This window comes from Hemiscyllium ocellatum, chromosome 31, assembly GCF_020745735.1.
Source record: "Hemiscyllium ocellatum isolate sHemOce1 chromosome 31, sHemOce1.pat.X.cur, whole genome shotgun sequence".
In the NCBI taxonomy this organism is placed as follows: domain Eukaryota; kingdom Metazoa; phylum Chordata; class Chondrichthyes; order Orectolobiformes; family Hemiscylliidae; genus Hemiscyllium; species Hemiscyllium ocellatum.
Window position 1 is genome coordinate 19,079,607 of NC_083431.1, and position 25,858 is coordinate 19,105,464.

General features: G+C 40.2%; 1 protein-coding gene across 1 annotated transcript in view; it reads left to right on the forward strand.

The window, feature by feature from the left end:
• The first annotated feature begins 643 nt into the window (after positions 1–643).
• nufip2 (nuclear FMR1 interacting protein 2) overlaps positions 644–25,858 on the forward strand; it is a 32,991-nt gene continuing 7,776 nt past the window's right edge. Inside the window, exons 1-3 of the mRNA XM_060847948.1 lie at positions 644–794; positions 11,736–13,448; positions 25,135–25,167. Of these exons, the coding sequence (XP_060703931.1) occupies positions 644–794; positions 11,736–13,448; positions 25,135–25,167 (1,897 nt within the window). The remainder of the gene's footprint in view (positions 795–11,735; positions 13,449–25,134; positions 25,168–25,858) is intronic.

The window sequence follows — 25,858 nt, forward strand, 5'->3', positions numbered from 1 at the left end:
GTTTCGGCTCCAATGACCCTTCTTCTGAACCCAAGAGTTTGTTTCCTTTTTTCCAACATCGGCAGTTTTTTTTTAGGGATAGAACCATAGAGTAGGTTTTAAAACGGCGCGAAAAGGAAATAAAAAAAACAGGAATTCTTGGCCGAGACTCAAAAAGGCCAAAAAAAATAAGATCCCAGAAATCAAAGGCCGAACATCAGCAGCATCCTGCAACAGAGGAGGGAGGGGGTGCGAGTTAAGGTTTCGAGTGCGGTGACCCGCCATCGAGGGCGAGGTGTGGAAGAGGAAGAGACCCTTCGGCCCATCGCGTGGCGTCGCCCCCGCGCCAACTCATCAAACAGTCGGGTCTTGCGTTCGCCACGAGACGATCCAGGACGTTGGGGGCGGAGCGTGGAAGACGGAGAAGGAAGGACTGTGTCGAATGTGCCGTTCGGAGTGGAGCGGTGCGCGCGTCGAGTGGGACAGAGTCACAGAGTGAGTCGGAGAGGGAGGGGAAGGGCAGACCGGGGTCGGGCGTGTCGAATCAGCTGCCGCCAGTTGGGTAAACGTAGGACGCAGGCGCAGTGTCAGCACCCTGTCTGTCTGCCTGTCTATCTGTCTCTGTTCACCCTCCCCCCCCCCCCCCCCCCTCCCTTCGCGTTCAATGGACGAAAAGTGCGGCCGCGAGCAGCCCTCAGCTCCCGCTCCTCTCACCAATGGAGACGCCCAACAGCAGCAGGCCGCCGGCGACTTAATCACCAAAGTAAGCGATGTCTCAGACGGTCAGAAAACGAAGAAAAAGAAGAAGAAAACAGGTGAGAGCCCAGTCCGAGATCTTATCAAACCGGTGTAAATGTTATTGACGGGGAGAGGTTATAAAAAAAATGTCGGTTGATGATGGTGGTGGTGGGGAGGTGGGAGGTAGGTTTGCAGCCGTGGTTCCTTGGTGACCTTGGTGCCTTCAGTTACACTCTTTTAGGCCCCTGAAGGCCGGGCCGGATCTTAATTTCCACCCCCCCGTGTCTCGGTAGCCGTCTGTCTTTCCCCCCTCCTCCACGTTCCCTCCCTCTCTCTGCTGAGGGAATGAGGCGCGGGTGCCGCCGGTGGTGGCGGATGGTTGGCGGCTTTTCACTTTCGAAGAGGCTTTGCCGGTGTGTGTGTTGGAGTGGGCAGGCCGCAGGCCCCGGCCTCCCGGCCCGTGGATGATGATGATGATGGTGGTGGCGGTGATGATGATGCCGGCTCACTGGAATGTTCTTCAGCTGCCATTTCCTGTCCGCCATGTTGGAGGAGACCCACACACACACACACACACACACACAGTCTCTCCCTCTTTAGAGTTGAATGGTCATCTCCTTTTAAACAACAATTTCCCCGCCAGCTCGATGTACCTCCGGCAAACAGGAGGAGACTGCATTGCTGCTGGGTTCTTATTTTTGAAAGGGGAAACAGATTCTTTATAAACAGTTATCCCACTCTCATGCACAGACACACACTAACTAGGAAAGACAGGGAGTGTTGCTAGCGGCCCCTTCCTCGCCTCGTCTATTTTTCCGCTCTAGCATTTGACTTTTTTGTTTTTTTTGATCTTCTGGTCTTCAAGGGTGATCGACAGTTAACACCCTCCAGATTCCTCTCGAGGATTCATGTTCGTCTCTCTCTTTAATTCCCCCCCCCAATTAGGGTTGGTTTCATAACGCGAACCATTACTTACATAATTTGATCTATTCCCTCCCCCGCCCGGAAAATATGTATTCGTGATTTTGTACTTTAATTTTTGAGGTATTTTGGAAGAGTCCATTATTTGGCAGGTGCAGTGTTTGGCACAGACAGTTTGCAACGTGGGAAAGTATGTAAGCGGTCCAGTTACAATCGGGAGCATCGAACACTTTTTTCGTTTGGAGATCTTTATTTAATATTTTTAAAACATTTAATTTTTAGGGCAAAATTATTTCAGTTACGGTATATTGACAGGGCGTTTGCAGAGTGAAACAGAATTTTGGGTCTCACCAAGGCCTACTTCAGGTAAAGAAAGCCTAGGCGCAGAATGCGTGACATTCACAAAATAACCTGATATGACTTGTTTCATTTACATTATGGATCGAATTACTTTGATTTCAGAAATCTTTCATGCATTTTTATGTCTTCAAATACATTTAATTTAGTGTGTAGATCAGTCATCTGTTTGTCATTAAGTGTAAGGTTGAACTATGTACTTGATTCTTACAAGCACACTGGATTTAAATGAGCATACTGTATATTGTGTACAGGCATATTTTCAAAAAATATGTGAAATGGTGAGAATTCGGTAATGTCAGAAGCATTCCTACATATGTAGTTTGTCATAAGTGTTTGAATACTGGCAAACATGGTAGTCAATGGTTATTTTTAAACTTTACATTAACATTCAAGCTATCCAGGATACACACTATAATAATTTGTTGAGGACTTTGTCTTAACTCCAACTGCTTGTGATAGAGATCTGAGGGGTTGTTTATATGAAGAAATGCCATTATATTTAAGCATTTATCATGGCTTGATGAGCTGTTTATAATAATGAACAAATATATAACTAGATATAATTAACCTGTGTGAAAAGAGGTCTCCCATCTATGTGGAGCTTGCTGTTGCTGTGATTTGTTCTAAAAGGAGTCTCTCTGCTTAGACAATATTATGTTTATTCCACTGGATTGAATTTCAATTTCATAATTTTGAATTGTGTTAACATGCATATAACAAGCCTTTCTGTTTCTTAAAGTAGGCTTTGTTCAGTTGTAATGTATTTACTCAAAAATTTTTGCTATTCCTTTCCAAGTGGTTTGATATTATTGTAAACAGGAAAATAAAATGCTTAATAGCAATGCTATTGCTTGGTATCCCGAATATAGACAACAGCCAGCAATGTAAACGTTCAGTTTTAGTACTCAGCCTTATGTAAAAGCTTCTTGATTTTGGTTCTAGAAATTACTGAAGAACACAATATATTTTAACTTTTTTGAAGTACAGGAACCAAATCCACGACAAGTGAATCAGGACATTCTACTATTTTTAAATGTTTGGGTTTCTTTGTTGGGTCTTTTTGGATGTTTAGTTATGGTGACTGAGAGAAGGGAACTTTGTGTCTCAGCCGACCTGCTGCTGAAGCCCTTAACCATATTTTATGACCCCTCAGCTAACTTGAGGTAAACCTGGTTGGCCTTCCATTCCATGCTCTTTGTGAATTTGAAAATAATCCAAAACTTTGCCCATGTCCAGCTCATACCAAATCCTATACAACCAAGCCTGCTAGCCTACTGTTTGTCTCCAAATCGGTCTGTTGTTTGTATCCATGCTTTCGAATCCCCATATGCAACCCCATCACTGAAACATCTGGCTTCCTGAGCCTTCTGAGTGATTGTAATTGCTCCATCTTTGCTGGCCAATGCTTGGCTCTGGAACTTTTAAGTGTCCTTGCCTGCCTTTTGCTCCCCCTTTGTGGCACACACTTTTTTTAAACTAAGTTATTGGCCATCTGTGTCTTAGTATGGAACTTCAATTACACACTTGTGAAGTACTCTTGGTCACTTTATTTTTGTTTTGGATACAGGTAAATGCAAATTTCAATTTAGACAGATATCTGGGCATTGCATGGTAGGGGCGTAAATAAAGATTTGTCCAGAACTGAACTGGCATGAATGACTCAAAGTGGGATCTCTGCGTCAGAGTGGTGAGGCTGCTGGGAGAGAAGAGGTTGAGTTCACATCCTCCATTGAACCTTTTGGGACGGCACGGTGGTTCAGTGGTTAGCCTTGCTGCCTCTGGTAGGTATAGGGAATGCTAGATGACTGAAGAAATTGAGGGTTTGGTTCAGAAAAAGAAGGTAGCATATGTCAAGTGTAGACAGGATAGATAGAGTAAATTCTTAGAATATAAAGACAGTAGGAGTACACTTAAGGAAATCAGGAAGGCAAAAAGGGAACATGAGCTGGCTTTGGCAAATAAAGTTAAGGAGAATCTAAAGGGTTATTACAAATACATTAAGGACAAAGGGGTAACTAGGGAAAGAATAGGGCCCCTCAAAGATCAGCCAGGCGGACTTTGTATGGAGCCGCAGAAGATGAGGGCGATACTAAACGAGTATTATTTATTGTGGAAAAGGACGTGGAAGGTATAGAATGTAGGGAAATAGATAGTGACATCTTGAAAGATGTTCAGATCACAGAAGAGAAAGTGCTGGATGTCTTGAAACGTGTGAAAGTGGATAAATCCCCAGCTGTACCCTGGAACTCTGTGGGAAGCTAGAGAAGTGATTGCTGGGACCCTTGCTGAAATGTTTGTATCATCGATAGTCACAAGTGAGGTGCCGGAAGACTGGAAGTTGGCTAACGTGGTGCCACTGTTTAAGAAAGGTGGTAAGGACAAGCCAGGGAACTATGGAGCAGGGAGCCTGACGTCAGTGGTGGGCAAGTTGTTGGAAGGAATCCTGAGGGACAGGATGTACATGTATTTGAAAAGGCAAGGACTGATTCAGGTTAGTCAACATGCCTTTGTGCATGGGATATCATGTCTCTCAAACTTGATTTGAGTGTTTTAAAGAAGTAACAAAGAGGATTGATGAGGGCAGAGCGGTAGATGTGATCTGTGTGGACTTCAGTAAAGCGTTTGACAAGGTTCCCCATTGGACACTGGTTAGCAAGGTTAGAGCTCACAGAATACAGGAAGAACTCGCCATTTAGATACAGAACTGGCTCAAAGGTAGAAGACAGAGGGTGGTGGTGGAGGGTTGTTTTTCAGATTGGAGATCTGTGGCTGGTGGAGTGCCTCAAGGATCGGTACTGGGTCCACTACTTTTCATTACTTATATAAATGATTTGAATGTGAGCATAAGAAGTATAGGTAGTGAGTTTGCAGAAGACACCAAAATTGGATGTGAAGTGGGCGGTGAATAGGGTAACCTCTGATTACAACAGGATCTTGATCAGATGGGCCAATGGGCTGAGAAGTGGCAAATGGAGTTTAATTCAGATAAATACGAGATTCTGCATTTTGGGAAAGCAAATCTTAACAGGACTTCTACACTTAATGGTAAGGTGCTAGGGAGTGTTGCTGAACAAAGACCTTGTAGAGCAGGTTCATAGATCCTCGAAAGTGGAGTCGCTGGTAGATAGAATATTGAAGAAGGCGTTTTTAGATTAGATTAGACTTAGTGTGGAAACAGGCCCTTCGGCCCAACAAGTCCACACCGACCCGCCGAAGCGAAACCCACCCATACCCCTACATTACCCCTTACCTAACACTACGGGCAATTTAGCATGGCCAATTCACCTGACCCGCACATCTTTGGACTGTGGGAGGAAACCGGAGCACCCGGAGGAAACCCACGCAGACACGGGGAGAACGTGCAAACTCCACACAGTCAGTCGCCTGAGTCGGGAATTGAACCCGGGTCTTCAGGCGCTGTGAGGCAGCAGTGCTAACCACTGTGCCACCGTGCCGCCAAAGTTTTGTATGCTTTCCTTTATTGGTCAGAGCATTGAGTACATTAGTTGGGAGGTCATGTTGCCGCTGTACAGGACTGTTGGAATATTACATGCAATTCTGCTCTCCTTCCTATCAAAAAGATGTTGTGAAACTTGAAAGGATTCAGAAAAGACTTACAAGTATGTTGCCAGGGTTGGAGGATTTGAGCTATAGGGAGAGGTTGAATAGGCTGGGGCTGTTTTCCTTGGAGTGTCAGAGGCTGAGGGGTGACGTTATGTAGGTTTATAAAATCATGAGGGTCATGGATATGGTAAATAGACAAGGTCTCTTCCTTGGGGTTTTGCAGTCCAGCATTAGAGTGCATAGGTTTAGGGTGAGAGGGGAAAGATATAAAAGAGACCTAAGGGGGCAACCTTTTGACACAGAGGGTGGTACGTCTTTGGAATGAGTTGTCTGAGGAAGTGGTGAAGGCACTGTTTAAAAGGCATCTGGATGGGTGTATGAATAGGAAGGGTTTGGATCGATATGGTGCTGGAAAAGCACAGCAGTTCAGGCAGTATCCGAGGAGCAGTAAAATCGACGTTTCAGGCAAAAGCCCTTCATCAGGGCCCTGTATTCCTGATGAAGGGCTTTTGCCCGAAATGTCGATTTTACTGCTCCTAGGATGCTGCTTGATCTGCTGGGATATAGTTTGGGTTTTGTCAGGTGGAACTAGGTTGGGTTGGGATATTTGGTTGGTTTGGACATGTTGGACAAAAGGATCTGTTTCCGTGCTGTACGTCTCTATGACTCTCAACACCAGGGACCTGGGCAACTGTCTGTGTGGAGTTTGCACATGTTTGCGTGGGTTTCCTCTGGATGCTCCAGTTTCTTCCCACAATCCAAAGATGTGCAGGACAGGTGAATTGGGCATTCTAAATTGCCCATAGTGTTCAGGGATGTGTAGGTTAGGTGCATTAGTCAGGGATAAATATAGAGTAGTAGGGAAATGGGTCTGGGTGGATTACTCCTCGGCAGATTGGTGTGGACTTGTTGGGTCAAATGCCCTGTAGTGAATCTGATTTCTATGATCAAGTATAATACAGAATATAGACAGATGCTTGATTTGCCTCTTAATTTGATTAAATTTGTCTTTTTAAAAAAAAACTTCTTGATTGCCTGCCCTGCTTCCGTGATTATGTCAGAGTCCGAGTGTCCCTGGAGAAAGAGCACGTGGTGTCCACAAACACCAACTTTCAGGAACAGGTGGGTATGGCAGGGAGTGGTGTGCATTATCTTCCCCCTCCAACTCAATTTTGATTTAATTCCTGCTCTCCCCTTCACTGTTTCATCACTCAGCATTGACCTCTGAGAAGGGCAATGCTTGTCACTGGCCACTTGGGTGTTTCCTTTCTTCCTGGTGGTGGAAATTGAATAAAGATTTGTCCACCTGTTGTCTTTCACTTTGTCTCACACCTGCATACAGAGAAAAAAAATTGTGAAAAATCGCTTCTTGTTCAAAAAGTGGTGCAAATGACCGTCTCTAATTCTGTCAGTGGATGAGTAAAATTACAGTAAAGTTATTTAACACTGGTGAAAAACCCTTGAGCTACTCTGAATTTGATGTAACTCTTGAGTTCATTGAGGGCAATAAACAATCCAGAAAAATTTCCAGAATCTTTAGCTTGAAGTTTGCTCTTACTTGGTTTGAAGTGGCAGTTTTATAGCAGTAATAGCTTTATTGTAGTAAAGTTATATAACTCAAGTGCAGCATTTTCTTGAAATAGAATGTGTTTGTTCTGTTTTAATTGAATTCCTTCTTTTCTAAATAATCTTCCCATTTAAAGGTAATTTGAATCTTTATTTGCTGTTTTGAGGCTTTCATAGTTCACTTGCGGAGCATCTCAACTCCATGTTACATTACAGGTCCAGCATAGAATCATGGAGTCATACACCTATGCACTCTAATTCTGGACTCCATGACCCCAGGGAAGAGACCTTGTCTATTTGCCATATCCATGACCCTCATGATTTTATAAACCTACATAAGGTCACCCCTCAGCCTCTGACACTCCAAGGAAAACAACCCTAGCCTATTCAACCTCTCCCTATAGCTCAAATCCTCCAACCCTTTGGTCAACTTGTCTGTGCCGACCTGGCATCCCCATTCTCACGTATTCCCATTTGCCAGTATTTGATCATTACTCTCTGAACCCTTCCTATTCTTTAGCCCATCCAAATGTCTTTTAAATGTTGTGATTCTACCTGCCCCAATCAGTTCCTTAGCAGTTTGTTTCATACATGCGCCACTTTCTGTGTGAAGAAGTTAGCCCGCCCCTGTCCCCTCTCACCTTGACCAATGACTTTTTAAAAAAAATTAATCTTTTTTTTTCTCATCATCCTGTTCAGTGATGTAATTACACACCTTGAGCAGGTGTGGCTGGAACCTGGGGCTCTTAGTCCAGGGATAGGGGCACTACCACTGTGCCACAAGGTAGATGAAAGTTTAATGAATAAAATGTTTCAAAGTTGCTCATTGATTTTGTTGGGTGATTTTTAAATAGCATTTAAAGGAAAATTGATTTTTTTTTGCCATACTTCCCTAATATTGATCAGTTTGAAAATTTAGTTCATAATAGTTAGTCTTGAATAATTTTAACCATCATGAAAGGACAAGCATTCTCTTCATGCTGTGTAACAAATTGCTGTCCACTTGTTTTGATGAAGCAATTGTGTTAACTGTTCCTTCTGAAAAGTTTTGTGATTGGTTAGCTTTCTTGTACATGCGTTATATAACGAAGTCATTTGGTTAGACTAATTTGGATTAGCAAATGTGTTTGATCTCTGAATAAAGGCAGGATGATGTGGATGCTGGAAATTTGAAATAAAAACAAATGGCCTGGAAGCATTTCTGGAGAGAGAAATAATCTTAAAGTTTTGAGTCCAATATGACTCTTCAGAACAGAGGTCATGGCAAGACTGTATTACATTGTAATTGTACTAACCATTTAATGCGTCATAGTTATGTTGCCTGTCTGTTTTATTTATATGCTATTGCATGAGTTCACTTTCTTTTAAAGAAAATAGCACCAGGGAACCTTTTAAGTATTAAAACATAGATTTATTGAATCCCTACAGTGCAAGTAGAGGCCATTTGACTCATCTTTTCTGTCTGCACCGAACCTCTAAGGAGCATCCCACCCTATCCCAATAACCTGATATTTACCTTACTTAACCAACCTAATCTGTATATCTCTGAATACTACAGGGTAATTTTGCATGGCCAATCCAGCTAACCTGCTGTGGACTGTGGGAGGAAACCGGAGGACCCACAGGAAATTCTCTCAGACTCTGGGAGAATTGTGCAAACTCCCCATGGTCATCTAAGGCTGGAATTGAACCTGGGGGTCCCTGGTGCTCTGAGGCAACAGTGCTAACCACTGAGCCACCCAGGAATGAAAAGGGCCTTGACCCTTGATTTAAAAGTCTGATGCTGTATCGACTGTGCTATCCAGACTCCTTCCTGCGTCAGTTGCTGACTTCACAAAATACATGTTACTTCTAATATCGAGAGATTTGGTTTGTTTTAAAGTTTTCATGCTTGATTACACTGTGCACAAATACAGAGGAGCCTCGATTATCCGAGCTAGATGGGCAGGCATTATTTCATTGGGTAATTGATTATTCGGTTAATTGATTTCTTCTGTGGCTCGGAGTTTTCCGTAAGGTCTGTTCCCTGTTCAGGAGTCTCTGCAAAGGCACACTATGAACGAGACCCTGCCCCAACTCCTCCTGCCCCCAACCCTGCTCCCTCAACCCCATATCCCTGTCCATCCCCACCCACCATCCGACTCCCACCTGCCTTTTTGGGGTGCATGTATACACGCATGCACGCAACATTTTGACGGGTTCCACCTCTACCCTGTGCAGGACAATGTTGGAGAGATTATCTGGAGAAGGGGGGAGGTTTAGGGTTCCTTCATTTGGAGACAGTGCTTGGACTGTCCAGGACTCTTCTCAGCAGCATTTCAGTGAGCTGAGTTCATTTTTTAATCATTGTACCTGCAAACAAAAGACGCTATCGGGGTTGTATTAGCTGTTTGACGTAATGTTTCTATCGGGACATTGAGATCTCCTTCGGATAACTCGATGTTCGGATAATCGAGGTTCCTCTGTGCTTCATTTAAGTAGAAGAGATAAATATCAATTGATCGTGTAGCAGATCATTGTAGAGACAAAGATAGAATGTTCGTTAATTTAACATATGTTTATTTTCAATGTATTGAATAACAGAGAGGTCTCTAAGTCATAACTACTCAGCCATCCTTTCCTTCCCGTTGAAGGCGCAGTAATGTGGTAGTGAGAGAGCTTCATTCCACAACTGGTTCGCACTGTATGTGATCAACTGTTTGACAGGAAGGGACAATATGTACCCTGTGTTTCACATACTCTTAAACTTGTGCACGACAGATTTTAAGTAGGAATGAATTTATGAAAATTACACATTCTGACCAAACCTTTGCTATTAGTGTCTCAATCTTTTATAGTTGCATTTTTCATTATGTACTCCACTCCCTGGAGAACCTGTAGTGCTCACTCAGAAATCCATCACAGTCTGAAGCTGCTGAGTGAGACAAGGATCTGTTGACGGCAAGTGGGAACAAATTATCAGCTGATAAATGGTGCTTTGGAATTTACTTAGACTGCTAGATTTTGAACAGAAGCAGACTGTCTCAGATTGGGAGTTAACAATAAAATCTAAAGTTGGTGAGTGTTTTAAATGAAGGGGCAGTTTCCATTGGGCCCGAAGTGACCAGAGAGTTTTTTGCTGTTCCATAAAACTTTCCTAGATGTCAGCCCATGTCGACTCTTTGAATAAGACTACTAAATTGTGTACTGAAAGCTTGCATCTATAAATGGCTGTACTTCCCTGTAAAATTGGTTTGGATAGTGTGAGCATTGTAGCTACTGGGTAATAATATTTAACCTGTGATTCCAGTGTGCTCACCCATAGATGAACAAATCATGTAAGAAAATCCATTATCCAATGTACTGTAATGATAATTTACATTTGTGTGTCTTGAAAGATATGCCATTGTGAAGGATCTAGATTCTTTATTACTAGATTGCATTCCATTTCCATGTCTTATTGTTCAAATTTCTTTTAGAAAAAAAAACTTCTATACTGAACCAATAAGCCAGTTGTTTTAATGAAAATATAATTGTGGGAGTAGGATTTTAGTTCATGTATCTGCATCTTCAAATCTTATAAAATGTTTCATTGCTAATTAATTATTTCTGAAGTGTAGTTTTTTGCATGCACAACAATTAGCATGAAAATCAGTGGCCAACTCGTGCAGCACTGAAATGTCAGCTTAGATTCTGCTTAACGTGATTTGAACATGTAACCTTCAATGATTACATTGCTGTAATTGATCCAAGCTGACCATGCTGGAGTTAAATGGTTAAAATTAAAACAGCAGATTTCCTTCTGATTTCAATCCAGTTTCACCTACTTTTAAATATTTCTTTCTCCAAATTCATATTGCCGAGTTTTGTCCATATCAGTAATAGGCACATTAAACACAAGATAATCTCTTAATTTTAAATATCTCTGACACCTTGAGAGATACTCCGGAGAAGGTTAGTCTAGGGAGAATGGGGCATGCATGTCAGACAGGAAAGACTTTCTCCTTATTTTTGAAGAGCTAGAGTAGTGAATGTTCTTGTCAGTTGGTGTCATTCCTTATGCTATGATGTTTTTTAGGGAACTTTAATTCTTGATTTAGCTCAGGAGACTGCTCTGACCTAGAATGGGGAGGAAGTGATTCTTGTTAAATATTTTAAAATGTTCCAGAAGGAAATAGAATATGAGTCTCTACAAATTCTTTGCCGTTTTGTAATGTTTTAAAGGTTCCTCTTACTAAGTAAGTCAAGGTCTTGGCATTATTGAACTTAGTTTTCCTTGCTTTTCTACCTGCTCTTGCTCTATCTCCCCTTGCTTTTCTACCTGCTCACGTCCTGATTGCTGACCTCTATTTCTCAACTTGTGCATTGAATGCAATTTCTATAGTTAAGATTTACCTGTTCATTTTTTTGAGGACTGTTGTTGGCTTATTGATCTTCTTTGTATTATGAGTAATTACTCGAATGTCGTGCTTTATAACTGCTCCTTTATTGTTCCTTCTATACTAAAATGAAAAAATACCAATGTCCTACTGGACTGTAGAGCAGTTCTCATGAGAAATAGAGATGTCTGATAGTTGTTTAACTATTTTAAAAGAATAATCAAGATCTAACCTTTTGTCTCATTTCAGGTTTTGAAGAATTAAATGGTGATGCTGGATCAGAAGACGAGGTTGAATTTGCAGCAAGCCAGGAAACCGAAGAAGTAAATTTGATTTCTTCCAGCGCAACTAATGGCAGAAAGCAATTTTTAGACACTAATTTCAACCCCAGGCACACAACAAAAACTATCACTTATAACCGAGTGGGTAATAAAACAAAGAGTTATAATCACAAAAACAGTATGGACAAAAAAAATGACAAAGTCTTTGATAATAAATCTAGGGATAACAGATCAATTGAAAAGAAGGAGGCATTGTCATTTCTCAATGGTGTTATAACTAGCAGCTCTGGGTATATTACAAATGGATTTTCTGTCAAGAATTCAGCCGACAATGATGGTAGTGGATCTGAGAGTGGTTACACCACACCGAAGAAACGTAAAGGCAGGAGGAATAGTGACAAAAGTATTGAGAACTTAAATCTATTTCAAGACAAAATCATGCAGCACGAGGGGAACCCAAGTCCTCCAAAGTTGGATCTTGAAAATGCCAAACTTGAGATATCTGAGCAAAAGACAAATCGTCTAGAAAATGCTAAGCCCAGTGGAAGGTATGAACTCACAGCAGTTAGTCCAGTCACAGCTCGAGCGAAGATGGGAGCTGGTGAAACCCAACGGAAGAACTCTGATGGAAAACCTAGTGGTGGTAAAAAGTTTGAAGACCGGCCTAAATCAAAGGCAGCATCTGTAACTTCAAAGGAAGACTCTTGGACACTATTTAAACCACCTCCAGTCTTCCCAGTGGACAACAGTAGTGCAAAAATTGTTCCCAAGATTAGTTATGCAAGTAAAGTTAAAGAGAACCTCAACAAATCACCCTCAAATCAGTCATTGGCTGTGGACACTCAGGCACTAGCTTCAGGTCGTTTGTCACAGGTTCCTATGTCTGCTGTGAAAGCTGTCACCTCATCTAGCTTCTCTAACGGTTTGGCTTCAGGAGTGACTGATGGGCATATTGCTGTTTCAGGAGTCCACACAGTTACTGCTGCTAATACTGTAGTGCCTGCCTCCTCTGGGAGTGAGACTTCTGTGTCCCCTGATGGCTCAGACCCAATGGCCATGGAACAAAGAAAGCAGGGTCTCTTTTTCTACCCTTCAAATATGCAATCTGTGCTTCCTAGCACGAAGCCAGTGGAACTGCCGTCACAGACAACTCAACAAAACCTGGGGGATATTTTCCAGAACCAATGGGGATTATCTTTTATAAATGAGCCAAGTGCTGGCCCTGAGTTAGCCACTGCAAGATCTGTGGACAACCCACCTCTGGAGGTGACGTTTCAAGCTGAATGTGCTGCCTCTTTGGTTTCACAGGGTGCTGAACTGCTTTCAACAGGACCTGAAATTGCTGTGTTTCCAAAGGCTTATGAATTAGACAAACGGACTAGCCCTCAGGTTCTCAGCAGTGTCATGAAGACTGCCACAGTGGCTGCTGGTGTTTCTGCTGAGGGCATGTCCTTGCCTATGGAACCACATGTTAATGACCTGCAAAAGATGGCTGCTACAAGCCAAAGTGCAATAGTTTTTGTCCCAAAAGACTTTGGGAGTGAAACACCACAACAAGCCTCTTCTACCAATGCTTTGGTGCCGTCAGCCAAAGAAAACCCAAGGTACCACAGAGGCTTTGACAGAAAGGACAGCTTTGGGTCATTTGACTTGAAATCTGCTGTTATGTATCACACTAAAGGTAATATTTTAATGGAGCTTGCGCACACGTTATTGCAGTGCAGGATCACAACACTAACAGGATATTTCCTAACCTTATTGAACTTTGAACTGTCTTTCTTGGTAGAAGTTATCCTCTTACAATGTGATTTTCCATTTCTTTGGTTTGACTGACTCATCTGATTGGGTATTTATTTAGTCCTAATTGTATATTTGCTGTAATGATCCTGGTAGTTTAATGGGATGGAAGATATTTCTTCCATCATTTAAATTGTTGTTTGTTTTAAATTGATTTGCTTTTATCTAAATTATTTCTAGCATTGCTGACATTAATTCTTTGCACAAGAGCTAGGTTTTTGGCCAGGCCAGCATTTAAGTAGCGGTGAGTTAACTTCAATATAATTGTGTTCTACAAGGCTATTTCAGATACAGTTGAGTCATCTGCAGTGCTGTGTATGAAGTCACAGATACCCAGTCACTAATGTTGATGAGACCAGGTTATGAAGCCAGCTTTTTATTAAATTTATTTATTTACCTCATTAAAAATGTCTCAAATATTCTGCTATACTTTGAACCCATGCTTCTGGATTGCTTCTCCAGTAACAGTCATTTTACTCTTCAATCCTCTTCCACCATTTAAATTTTGGTTTTGCTTTCACTTGATTTGGCTTTATCTAATTTTTGACACTGCTAAACATAATGTATGGAATGCCCAAGGTATTAGGTCGAGGGGCTTTTCTTCAAGCCTGCTGTTCGGTCTTAATTTGTTAGACCTTGTATGGTTTGTAGGTAGAGTATATGTAAAATTGCTACGATATATGGATTAAAACAACCTAAAGTTAAAGCAGTTCGCCATCAATTTTAGAAATGGGTTAATGAAGGTCACCCCACCTGCGTCCTCGCTTCATCTCAAGATTACGCTCCAAATGTCATTCCCACAACCCTCCTAGTGAGATCAATAAGTTAGCACTACCTTTGAGTTGCACTTTTGGTCCATTTGAGGTGGTGTATTTCCCACCAAGACTTTGAAATGCCCCATGTATTTGAAATACAATTGTAGAAAGACAAGCCTGTGCTTGTGACTGAGTTTCAATAAGTAAGCAACAAGTTGCATGGATTTGGACCTTTTCAATGTAATTAAGTATCCCAAGGTATTTTGAGTGTTAGAAATGAGTATTGACGGTCACGCACGATGTTTGACAAGTTTGATAAGAGATTTAATTCTCCGTCCTAAAGAAGGAAAATGTAGGGCAACGTGGGTACAGAATTTCACAGCTGAAGGTACAGCAGTCTGTAAGTGAAACAATTACATTCTGAAACATTCAAGAGACCAAAATTGAAACAATGCAATGATCTGGGAGGACTGTAGGATTTCAGTAAACTAGCGATACTGTATATACCCACATATAGGTCGATCTCATGTATATGTCAATCTCTTATTTTGGCCAAAAGTTCTTGTATTTTCCATATATCTCGTGTATAAGTTGACCCTCTTATAAAGAAAATTGTATTTTCACAATAACCATTTAAACAAAATCGCATTCATTCATTCATTCATTCATATTTGTACTCTACTCACCCCGCTGTATTTACTATATTGCGTTTCCATTCATTCATTCATTCATTCATAACTCACTGCATTTGGTTTATTACAGCAAGTTTTGATTCATTTCATTCAGCCCAATACTAAGTCTATCGGTACCTATTGGACACTGTTCACTATACATCCAAAAGTTAATATCGTTATAAAGTTAACCATTTTAATTGTGCTATTACATCTGATTAAAAGCCAGGTATATTAGCTGCGTACTGGTATATCTTTAATTCTTTGAAAAATTTGTTAATATTGTTGAGGTTTATGATATGAGAGTAAATGGAAGGGGAATAGAAGAATTTGGTGTGAAAGTTCAAGACACTTACACATTCCAAATTTAAGGCTTCATTTTAAGTGTGCCATTACACCAGGCCATGACTATATTGAGCAGTGTGATTTTGAAGGATTTCAACGAATCTTTGACGTTAAATTTTTGTGCCAGTCTCTTGCTTTAACTGTTAATTATCTTTATCGTTAAACTTTGTTTTTTTTTCTTTGCTTGAGGTTAGTTGAGTGATCAAATCAACTTTTGCCAATAATACGGTACTTCGAACTGCAGCATGAATTTTAGCCCCTCAAAACCAGTGCCTGTGTCTTTGTTGACCTCAAAATTGATCCTTTAAAAGTAATCTTAAAAATTCAATATGTACATGAGTATATGTAGTATTTGAAAATAGTGGTGATAGTTCTAAAACTCAGGCATTGCTTGAGCAGAAGCCTACACGTGCATAAAGATAGTGTTTTGAATTACCTCAATTCTGAGGAGGGTAGGCAAACCTAATAGTTATTAAAGCCATGTGAGAGGATTTTGGCTACAAATTAGTTCTAGCAAGGATGGAGTTAGACGATGTTATGGAACTGACCTCAGGCGATATTGATGCAGAAGTAAAGTGTAACTGTAAAAAGGAAAGCTGCAATTGCTGAGTCTCTACTTTGACAGGAAAGAGGAGAATAGAACAAGAAAAGTGGAATGTCATCCAGCTGAATGACAGGTATTGAAATAGAAATTTATACTCAACCATGTCAAATGAATTCTATTTGAAGAGATTCAAACAAGCTCATTTAAAGATAGACAAGATTTTAGAAGGAGGCCAACTGTTCAAGGATTTTGGAGAGGGAATGGTATGGAGCTAGTTTTCTAAGGACAGAGGAATTAACAAATTTTTGCAATCTTTGACAATAAACTTGATAGAGACTATTGGAGAGAACGTTTAAGTTGGGTAACATGAGAGCCAGAAAGGGAAGTTGAGCAATCAATACTTTTTGTGGGAATTGGCTATGGTGAGTAAGGTGGGTCTCATCAAAATGAATTCTGATAGGAGAGAAACTACAGATCCAAATTCAGGGTTAAAGAAAGTTGGGGCAAGGCGCAAAATGACAAGCAACATATTCTTCATCTTTCTTGATGACACTTAAATTTCTTATTTTGCCCAACGATGCTCTTAAACGACTAATAGTGAATGATCATCCAAAAGAGTGAAGATGAGTATTGCAGACATGGTGGAGAGCTGCTGTAGTGATGTATGATGGATTAAATGCCTACGTTTGATATTTGGGAATTGGAAAGTGCGCAGCCAGTGACCTAAATGAGACTTTCTCTCGATCCATATTCAAAGAATTGAGCTTGAAAGGGGAATGTGGTCAGGCCACAATACAAGACAATGTCCAGAGATTGCCTCATCAATAATAGTCATGATATGGATAGTGTAGGTATGCAAGATGACAATTGAAATGCTTGGTTTTGTGTTCATGTAAGAAAGTTCAAACAAAGGGCAGTATTTAGGGAAAAAAGACCAATTAATTAAAAGGAGAGAAAACCAAATGAATTGAGACATAACCTGAGGTTAAATAAATCACCTGAGGATGACAATTTGCTCAGTACAGTGGGAAGCATGAAAAAAGGAATTTTTTAGAAGGTGGAAAATGCCAAGATCTAGTTTGGTGATGAGGCTATATCTCTATTAAATTTTGTTTGAGCAGTGGAAGTGCTGAAAGGTCCAGCTGGACCAGGAAGCTTCAGTAAGTGAAGAGCTGTTTCGGTGCATGCTGAATTCTTTCTGTACAAAGGAATTTTGAAACTTATCATGAGATCTGAATTGGAACTTTAAGTTATAAAATCTTTAAATTCATTGAATAGTTTTGCTGTGATTTGCTTCTTTAATATTGAAAGGTTAAGAATGTCCAAGTATACCAATTGCAACTGATAAATGTAATCTGATCAAGCTTTGATTTGTCCCTGCTTTTGAACTGTACTAAATTTAAATAGCTTGGATTGGTTATTAGATCAAAGTTGAGCTCTTTGTAGCTGTTTTGTAATAGCCTAGTGGGATAGTGAGTTCAAATATTAGAATGTGAAAGTGTCAACTAATCCTGAATAGCAAAAATCCAAATGACTGCAAGGTGATAGTTAAAAATAAAATATGTGCAGTTGCTAGAATGTACCAATTCCAAGTGAAACTCAACAGGATCAAATAGAGTTGGTTTTGAATCGTCTAAACATCAAATAAGGACATTTGAATTTAGACAAAAAAGACTGTTTGGCCCTTTCAGTCTATGTCATTCGGTGAGATCATGGTTGATCTCAGCTTCGAATGCCATATTCATGTCTGCAATGGTAATGTAAGGTTCCTATCAGGTAGGGGAATCATTCTATCTTCAACTTTAAAAATATTCACTGACCTGCTGCATTAATGGCTTTCAAATGAATGGTCTTGGACTGCGTGGAATTCGAGGGATCAAAGGAAATCTTCTTAGCTGCCCCCCATCATTAGCTGCTGTGTCTTTATGCTATTAATGTCTACCTCCGAACTGAAGAAAGATTTAATTACGAAATGGTCTGCAAAGTTTATAAATGGCTTTCCATGTATTAATAAGTAATTAACAAGTAATTATTGTGGAGGGGATTTTTTTGGAATACAGATTGTGCATAAAATCTTATGTTCATTTTTGGTGAAGAAGATTTGAATGTAATCACCCATACCTCCAAAGATTGCTTTGTCTTCCTAGCACTGTAATTGCAAGCTACAGTAGAATTGCGCAAATGTTCTGTAAATGACTGAAGAAAGGAAGAAGTGCATTTTCAGGACAGGGAGAATGGCATTCAGTTGTTCCAGCGAGGTTGCCTTTCCTGCCATTTTCCATCTGGCGGCACGGTGGCAGTGGTTAGCACTGCTGCCTCACAGCGCCTGAGACCCGGATTCATTTCCCGACTCAGGCGACTGACTGTGTGGAATTTGCACGTTCTCCCCGTGTCTGCGTGGGTTTCCTCTGGTGCTCCGGTTTCCTCCCACAGTCCAAAGATGTGCGGGTCAGGTGAATTGGCCATGCTAAATTGCCCGTAGTGTTAGGTAAGGGGTAAATGTAGGGGTATGGGTGGGTTGCGCTTCGGCGGGTCGGTGTGGACTTGTTGGGCCGAAGGGCCTGTTTCCACACTGGAAGTAATCTAATCTAATCTAATCTAATCTAATCTAATCTGTCAAAATAGGGTACAAGAAATATTGAAACCTGTCATGGTCAAATATTACAATGCTTGGTGTATTTTTCCACCTGCCACATAACACCCAGTTTCAGTGGGTTGCTGCTTAACTGACATCAGTGGCAAGATTGACAATCAGTAGGGCAGTGTCATTAATTACCTTGATTTGGGAGGCATTCTGGCTGAGAAACATCAAGTGGTTAGCATTGCTGCCTCACAGCACTAGGGTCCCAGGTTCGATTCCAGCCTCTGGCAACTGTCTGTGTGGAGTTTGCACGTTCTCCCTGTGTCTGCGTGAGTTTCCTCCGGGTGCTCCGGTTTCCTCCCACAGTCCAAAGATGTGCAGGTTAGGTGAATTGGCCATGCTAAATTATCCAAGTGCAAGGTGCATTAGTCAGAGGGAAATGGGTCTGGCTGGGTTACTCTTCGGAGGGTTGGTGTGGACCAGTTAGGCCGAAGGGCCTGTTTCCGCACTGTAGGGAACCTAATCTAACCTAATCTAATCATGCCAAGCCAGCAGTGGCTAAAGTAAACTGAAAATTCATAGTCTCTCTAATAAATTGCAATGTCAAAGGTTTAAGAAAATAGCATTTTATATTGGACGTTTCTCCCAAATGTGCCCATGCTTACACCTTGGTAGGAGAAATAAAGATGGATTTTTGTGATCTTAATAGCATCGCGTGCAAAAAAAGTTACATTTGGAAGTATGTCCTTATGTTGAAGAAATTGGTCTTGATTGACAGGAAGAACCTATTATAGTTTCAGATTCATGCAAAGCCGTGTTCATCCTGCGTGGCATTTAAATTCCACGTGCCTTTGGTGCCTCCTACAGGCAACGTAGTAAACCGGTATAATTTGTGGTCCTTTGTACTACTGAGATGCCTTTGAGAAAAAGTAGTCTTTCACAGAATTAAGTGTATTCTGCATACATTGCAGCTAAATTTTGAAGATTTAGATTTATTTGGTTATTGCTGCAGGGCTTTGAATAATTTAATATGCCTTACTTTGCAATACTTTCATCTGCCATACAGTCAACCTCAGCTAAAGTAAAAATATGGAGTACAAAGTATACATCAAAAATGCAGAAACCTCTGAGGCTTGATTTTTGTCCTGCTTTTAAATTCAACTGTTAGCCAGAAAGAACTAATTGCTGTGTATATGTAAGAATTCCACATCATGCTCTTAGATTTGTGGGTTTGAATTTTTTTCCTGAGTTGATATCAGGCGGTGTATTATCATCCTTTAAAGACTTATAAGCAATATCAATTCTTATAATAAAAAATAGAAATGGTTTATGTAGCTTGTTTGGAAAAAAACTAGTAGTTTTGTGCATCTTTTCATTTCTAGCACTTATCCTATTATTTAGAATGAGTATTGCAGGTGACAGAATCACTAATTCATCCTAAGTAAGTATACTTGTTTTTGTGCCCAATCACAATGAATGCTATTTAATGTAACAGTGGAATTTTGATGTTCGGCACCCACATTTACTATCTGATGGGAAAATGTATTTTCATTTTTGACCATGTGGAGAATCAAAGGTCTCCCCTCACTAAATTCAACTTGGGATATGAATATTAGGAATTGGGCCTTGAGGCCTGAATGGGACACTCCAGTTTAGAATACTACATTGCATGCTACATAATGCCAACATTACACAAGTATGCAAATACCAATTTCTCATCCATAGAAATCAAGTGCTATTTCAAGTAGAGGAAAATAATTTATATTATTTGTGTTCTCAGTTTGAGAAAACAAAAGCTAATTAGCCTGGATGAAGGAACTTTAGGAATAGTTGACTGCATAATCAGTAATTTAAACATGTTGACTTAAGATGTGAAACAGCATCCTTAAAGATGTATTAGTTTGATTTCCAGTTATAAGCAGAGCTCCATTTTATATAACTTAATCTGGTCTTGTGGCACAGTGGTAGTGTCACTTCCTTTGAGGCAGGAGGTCTGAATTCAAAGACCGCCTGACCCATTGTTATGTTAATTGCTATAACATGTCTGAGTAGGTTGATTTTTTTTTAAATAAAAGGTTTTGTGCTCTTTTGAAGGGGCTGAGCATCTTATCAGTGCATCCAGGAGTTCAGCTACCACTTTGATCTTCTGCGTTTTTTTTTATTTATTCATTTTGAGATGTGGGCATCGCTGGCTGGCCAAAATTTATTGCCCATCCCTAGTTGTCCTTGAAGGTGATGGTGAGCTGCTGCCTTGAACTGATGCAGTCCACCTGCTGTGGGTTGACCCACAATGCCATTAGGGAGGGAATTCCAGAATTTGACCCAGTGACAAGAAGCACTGATTTATTTTCAAGTCAGGGTGGTGAGTGGCTTGGAGGGGAAATTGAAGATGGTGATGTTCCCAAATATCTGCTGCCCTTGTTCTCCTAGATGAAGGTGTCGTGGGTTAGGTAGGTGCTGTCTAAGGATCTTTGAATTTGTACAGTGTGTTTTGTAGATAATGCAAACTGTTCCTATTGTGTGTCAGTAGTGGAGGAAGTGAATGCTTGTGGATACAGTGCCAGTCAAGTGGGCTGCTTTGTCCTGGATGGTGTCCAGCTTCTTGAGTTTTGATGGAGCTGCATTTGTTCAGACAAGTGGGGAGTATTTCACAACACTCCTGACTTGGACCCTGTAAATGGTGGACAGACTTTTGGGAGTCAGGAGGTAACTTACTCGTTGCAGTTTTCAGAGCCTCTGACCTGCTCTTGTAGCTGCACTGTTTGTGGTGAGTCCAGTTGAGTTTCTGATCAATGACAGTTTCAAGGATGATAGTGCGGGATTCAGTGATGGTTACACCATTTGAATGTCAACGTCTGGTGGTTAGGTTGTCTCTTATTGATGATGGTCACAGCCTGGCATTTGTGTGGTACAAACGTTACTTGTCAGCCCAAGTCTGGATATTGTCCAGATCTTGTTGCATTTGGACATACACTGAAACAGTACATGAGGATTCGCAGATGGTACTGATGCTCTGTGCAAAATGCAAATTCAGTGTGTTCAGTTAAGACAGGAATACAATCAGTTCTGCAAACCTTGAAACTTACCTTGAATCAGGATGTTGTAGTCAACAATTAAAAGGAGCTTTACTTGAAACTGGGAGAGAGTCTTGAAAACTGGACTTCCACAGGTAACAGGATGGTTCAGCATCTTCTAGTTATAATGCATAATTGCTTGATGGTTACTGTCTTATTTATGCACTCAAGGCGACTGTCCTTTATGAATGCACACTAAGCTGCACATCCCTTGCTCTGACCATGAATGAATTTAAAGAAAATGTAGCTAAGTTTTTAAAATCTTCAGAACTTGAGAGTCATGAAGAGTTGGTACGAATGGAGTTGAGGCCTGGGCAGATCAGCCATGATCTTGTTGAATGGTGGGGCAGGCTTGAAAGCTGATTGGCCTGAGCCTGTTTCTTTTATTCTTGTGTTGTAATAATGCAGTTGGATTTGTGCAGCACAGTTTTGGCATGGAGAAGTATTCCAAGTGTTTTATTTTAGTCAGAGACTCGTTGGCAGGGGCTCAATGTTTGGTGAAAGTGATAGATTATTAGGGGGAATGTATATGGAGGGAATTTGAAAATGGACCTTGGCAGAGGCAGAATAGCTGCCAATGATAGGGTGAAAATATAGGTAAGCACGCCGTTTGATGCAAAGGAGGAAGTTGTGAATGCCACCACTTGAAATCTCCTCCTCTTCCTGTCCCCACCCACAAAAAAGCAATGTGGATTAGAGCGACACTGCATAGACTGTAGCATTTGAGGAAAATGTCAGTAATGCCCATGTCCTAAAAGAATAAACAGATGACTATTAATTAGGTTGTAAATTTGCTCGCTGAGCTGGTAGATTTGCGCTCAGATTTTTTTGTCACCATGCTAGGTGAGCCTCCAATGAAGTGCTGATGTTGTTCTATCTGTCTTGGTCTGTTGTGTGGGTGATACCAATTCTGGTTCTTTTTCTGAGAGGTTGATAAATGGGGCCCTAATTGATATATTTGTTAATGGAGTTCTGGTTTGAATGCCAAGCCTGTAGGAATTCTCGTGCATGTCTTTGTTTAGCCTGTCCCAGCATGGATGTATTATCCCAGTCGAACTGGTGTCCCTCTTCATCTGTGCATGAGAATGCTAGTGATAGTTGATCATGTCTTTTTGTGGCTAATTGGTGCTCATGTATCCTGATGGCTAGTTTTCTGTCCGTCTGTCCAATGTACTGTTTATTACAGTCCTTGAAGGTTATTTTATGTGACATCTGTTCTGCTGGTTGTTGGTCCTTTTTAAATTCATCAGGAGCTGTTTCAGTGTGGTGCTAAGTTTGTGGGTGACCACAATGCCTCAGGACCAGAGTGGCCTAATCGTAATCTCTGAGATGCCTTTAAAGTATGGCAGGGTGGTTAGAGTTCCTGGGCGTGTTGTGTTGTCCTGTTTAGGTCTGTTGTGTAGCAATCAGTGGACTACACTTATCGGTGATGAATTGCAGTCAGAGTTTAACATAGGTGAGGATTTCTAACAGGTGTTGTAGATGAAGAGTGGGATCAATGTCAGTGTGGGCAGGAGTGAGCATATCTGGAAATAGAGATACTTTGTGTTTATTGTATACTTAATTTTTGGCGACATTGCATTGTGTTGTTAATCACATTTTCTTTCCTCCTGTCATATGCAGAGACTAGCTGTATAGCCAATAAGACAAATACCATTGAAATATCACCTGTTCTCTGACCAAGCTGCAAATACATATGGAAAACCACTTCAAAAAGCTTTATCAAAATGACTTCTACAAAATTTTCTTATCATTGCTCTTAATTTCTAAACAGTGTAGTACTTAAATAGCTGGATTTGCTCACAAATGACGCAATTAAATAGATATGCATTTTAGTTTCAGAAATTGGTTTACTTGGTTTTAAAACCATGCTAAATTATGCATATCCATTTTTAATGTGGGTCATTTGATAGGTCCAGAGATTGAAATGTTGTTTTGATTTTTTTTTACTCCTTTCCCTGAAATATTGATACCTTGCAGAGATATTTCCAAGTACTTTGCTATTATAACTATTTGTATGTTTCTGCAAATTATTTGATTGTAGTGCATCACATTCCATGTGTACTTCTGTCATAACTCAATATTCAGCTATTACCTGCCGACGTTGTGGCTTTTTTTCTTTTCTGACCCAGACCAAATGTTGAGTATATAGGATCACTTCAAGTTGACCAATCTTTAGTTGAGACCAACCATTGAGCTTCAGTCTCTGTTAATTTGACAGCTTGCAGACAAAATGTTGAAATCCTTAGAATTGGTGAAATTTTCATACAAAGCCATGAATGACTTGAAGGTTTCCATTCAGTTCAATCAATTTAAATTTGGGATTACTATACATAATTTTGAACACGGTAATTTTTAATCCCATAGCAGAGTTTGCACAAGGTCAATAATAGAATAATGGAAGCTACAAAATTCCAGTAACTCCAGCATGAATTATTTCAATTGATTTTCGCTACTGTTCATTCAACATTCAAAAAACATTCAATCTCAGAAATATTCCTAATGGAGGATATTACTCATTACTTCACAATATCTCTCATGGTATGCTTCAAGGTTATTTTCCAACCAAACTTTTAACTTGACATAATGCTATAATTCATAAGCCATAGTATTTACTAAAGAATTTTCACTAATCTGGTGCTGCTTAGTTTTTCTTTGTCCATTTTGATATCATTTCATTATTTTGCATTGAATTTACAAACAATTCTGTATTTGACCTGTTAACTACACATTATATATACCCATTTAAAAGGTGCCAGATAAGTTGATTCTTATGGCAGCCCAGCATGGACTGAATGGCCTTGTGCTGTATGATTCTGATCCCTTGGAGAATTCGACCACATTACAAAGATTGATGTCACAAGTCAGCAAAATTTGAAAATTAGCAACGTGTTTTTCCACTATTGTATGAATTATGGAAAAGTAAAACACCAGATTAGAACTATATTGAACCCTAAAAACAGTTTTTTTAAAAAATAGAAAAAGATTAGCTTTGCTTTTGTACACATCGATTTTATCTTTCACATTTTTCTTAAGTTCATCTAAAACTGTTTGTAAAATACCTGCTGCGAAGACAGCTTTTTCATCAAAATTACCAGCTTGTAAAATCTGTCTCCTCAATTTTTAAATGTTCCCTACCATCTTCACAATTCATAGTTAATCCCACTGTCCTGTGTTGTCCCCCAGACATGCAAACATATGGGATTCCTAAGGGGTTTGACTAGGTACCTGCTGAGAAGATATTGCCCTCTGGATTGTCCAGGACCAGAGGGTGTTGTGTCTCAAAGTGGTGACAATTTAAGATCGGGGTGATCGGGAGGTTTGAGTCTCTGGATTTCAGTGTTACAGAGAGGTGGGAGGGCTCTCCTTGGATATAGTTAAGGCTGAGATAGATTCTTGATTAGTTGGGAAAGTGGGCACTAAGACTGTTGGATCAGTTGTGATCTTTTTGAATGACAGTGCACGATCGGCCAAACGGCCTACTCCTGTTCCTGTTTCTTTGGTATTGCCGTCTTAACGTGCACTAGAAACTTCCTTAAAAGTAGAACCTATTTTGTTATGTTCATCTTAATTGAAAATGTGTATTTTTTTCCTCCCCAGAAATGGACTCTATATGGAACCTGCATAAACAAGGTAAGCATAATTAAAACTTGAATCTTGAGAAGCTCTAAATTTCATGTCTATGCTATCATTTAAACTTTGCACATTGCAGGTTTCTTAATCAAATTTCAATATTTTGAATATTCAAAAGCAATTGCACATTGTTTGATAAACTGTCAATAACCCATTAAACATTCTTACATCTACATTCTGCAGCTCAAATCTAGGAAATTGCTTTCTTAACATAGTACCATACTTGCTCAGTATGTTGGACTGCTGCCTTGCTCTGACTCATCAGCAGCCAGCTGGTATTTCATTTTATTCAAAACTGAAGTGGGTCAATGAAATGCTGTTTAGGAGGGAAAAAAGTGATTTAACTTCAAAACCACAATATTTCTAGGGCAGTGATGCAAAAGATGCTAGTTTTAGAGATCTCACTTTTTCAGCAACAGTATTGTTTCACCTTTTGAAAGGTTAATGGGTGCCTGTATCTTTGGAATTTTGTGTTAGACATGCTCTTAGTGGACAAATTCTATAAATAGGCATGTATGAAAGCAAGTTATTCACTAAAATTTGACTCTAGTGGATTAAATTCTAAAATAAGTCTTAAGTTATGGTTTAACTGAAGGGAAGGAAAGTGTTATTTGTTCCATTTTGAAGTGATTGTTCTGTTTTTATATCAAAATCTGGGGAGAAGGGAGAACTTCAATTTCTTTAGGCGTTA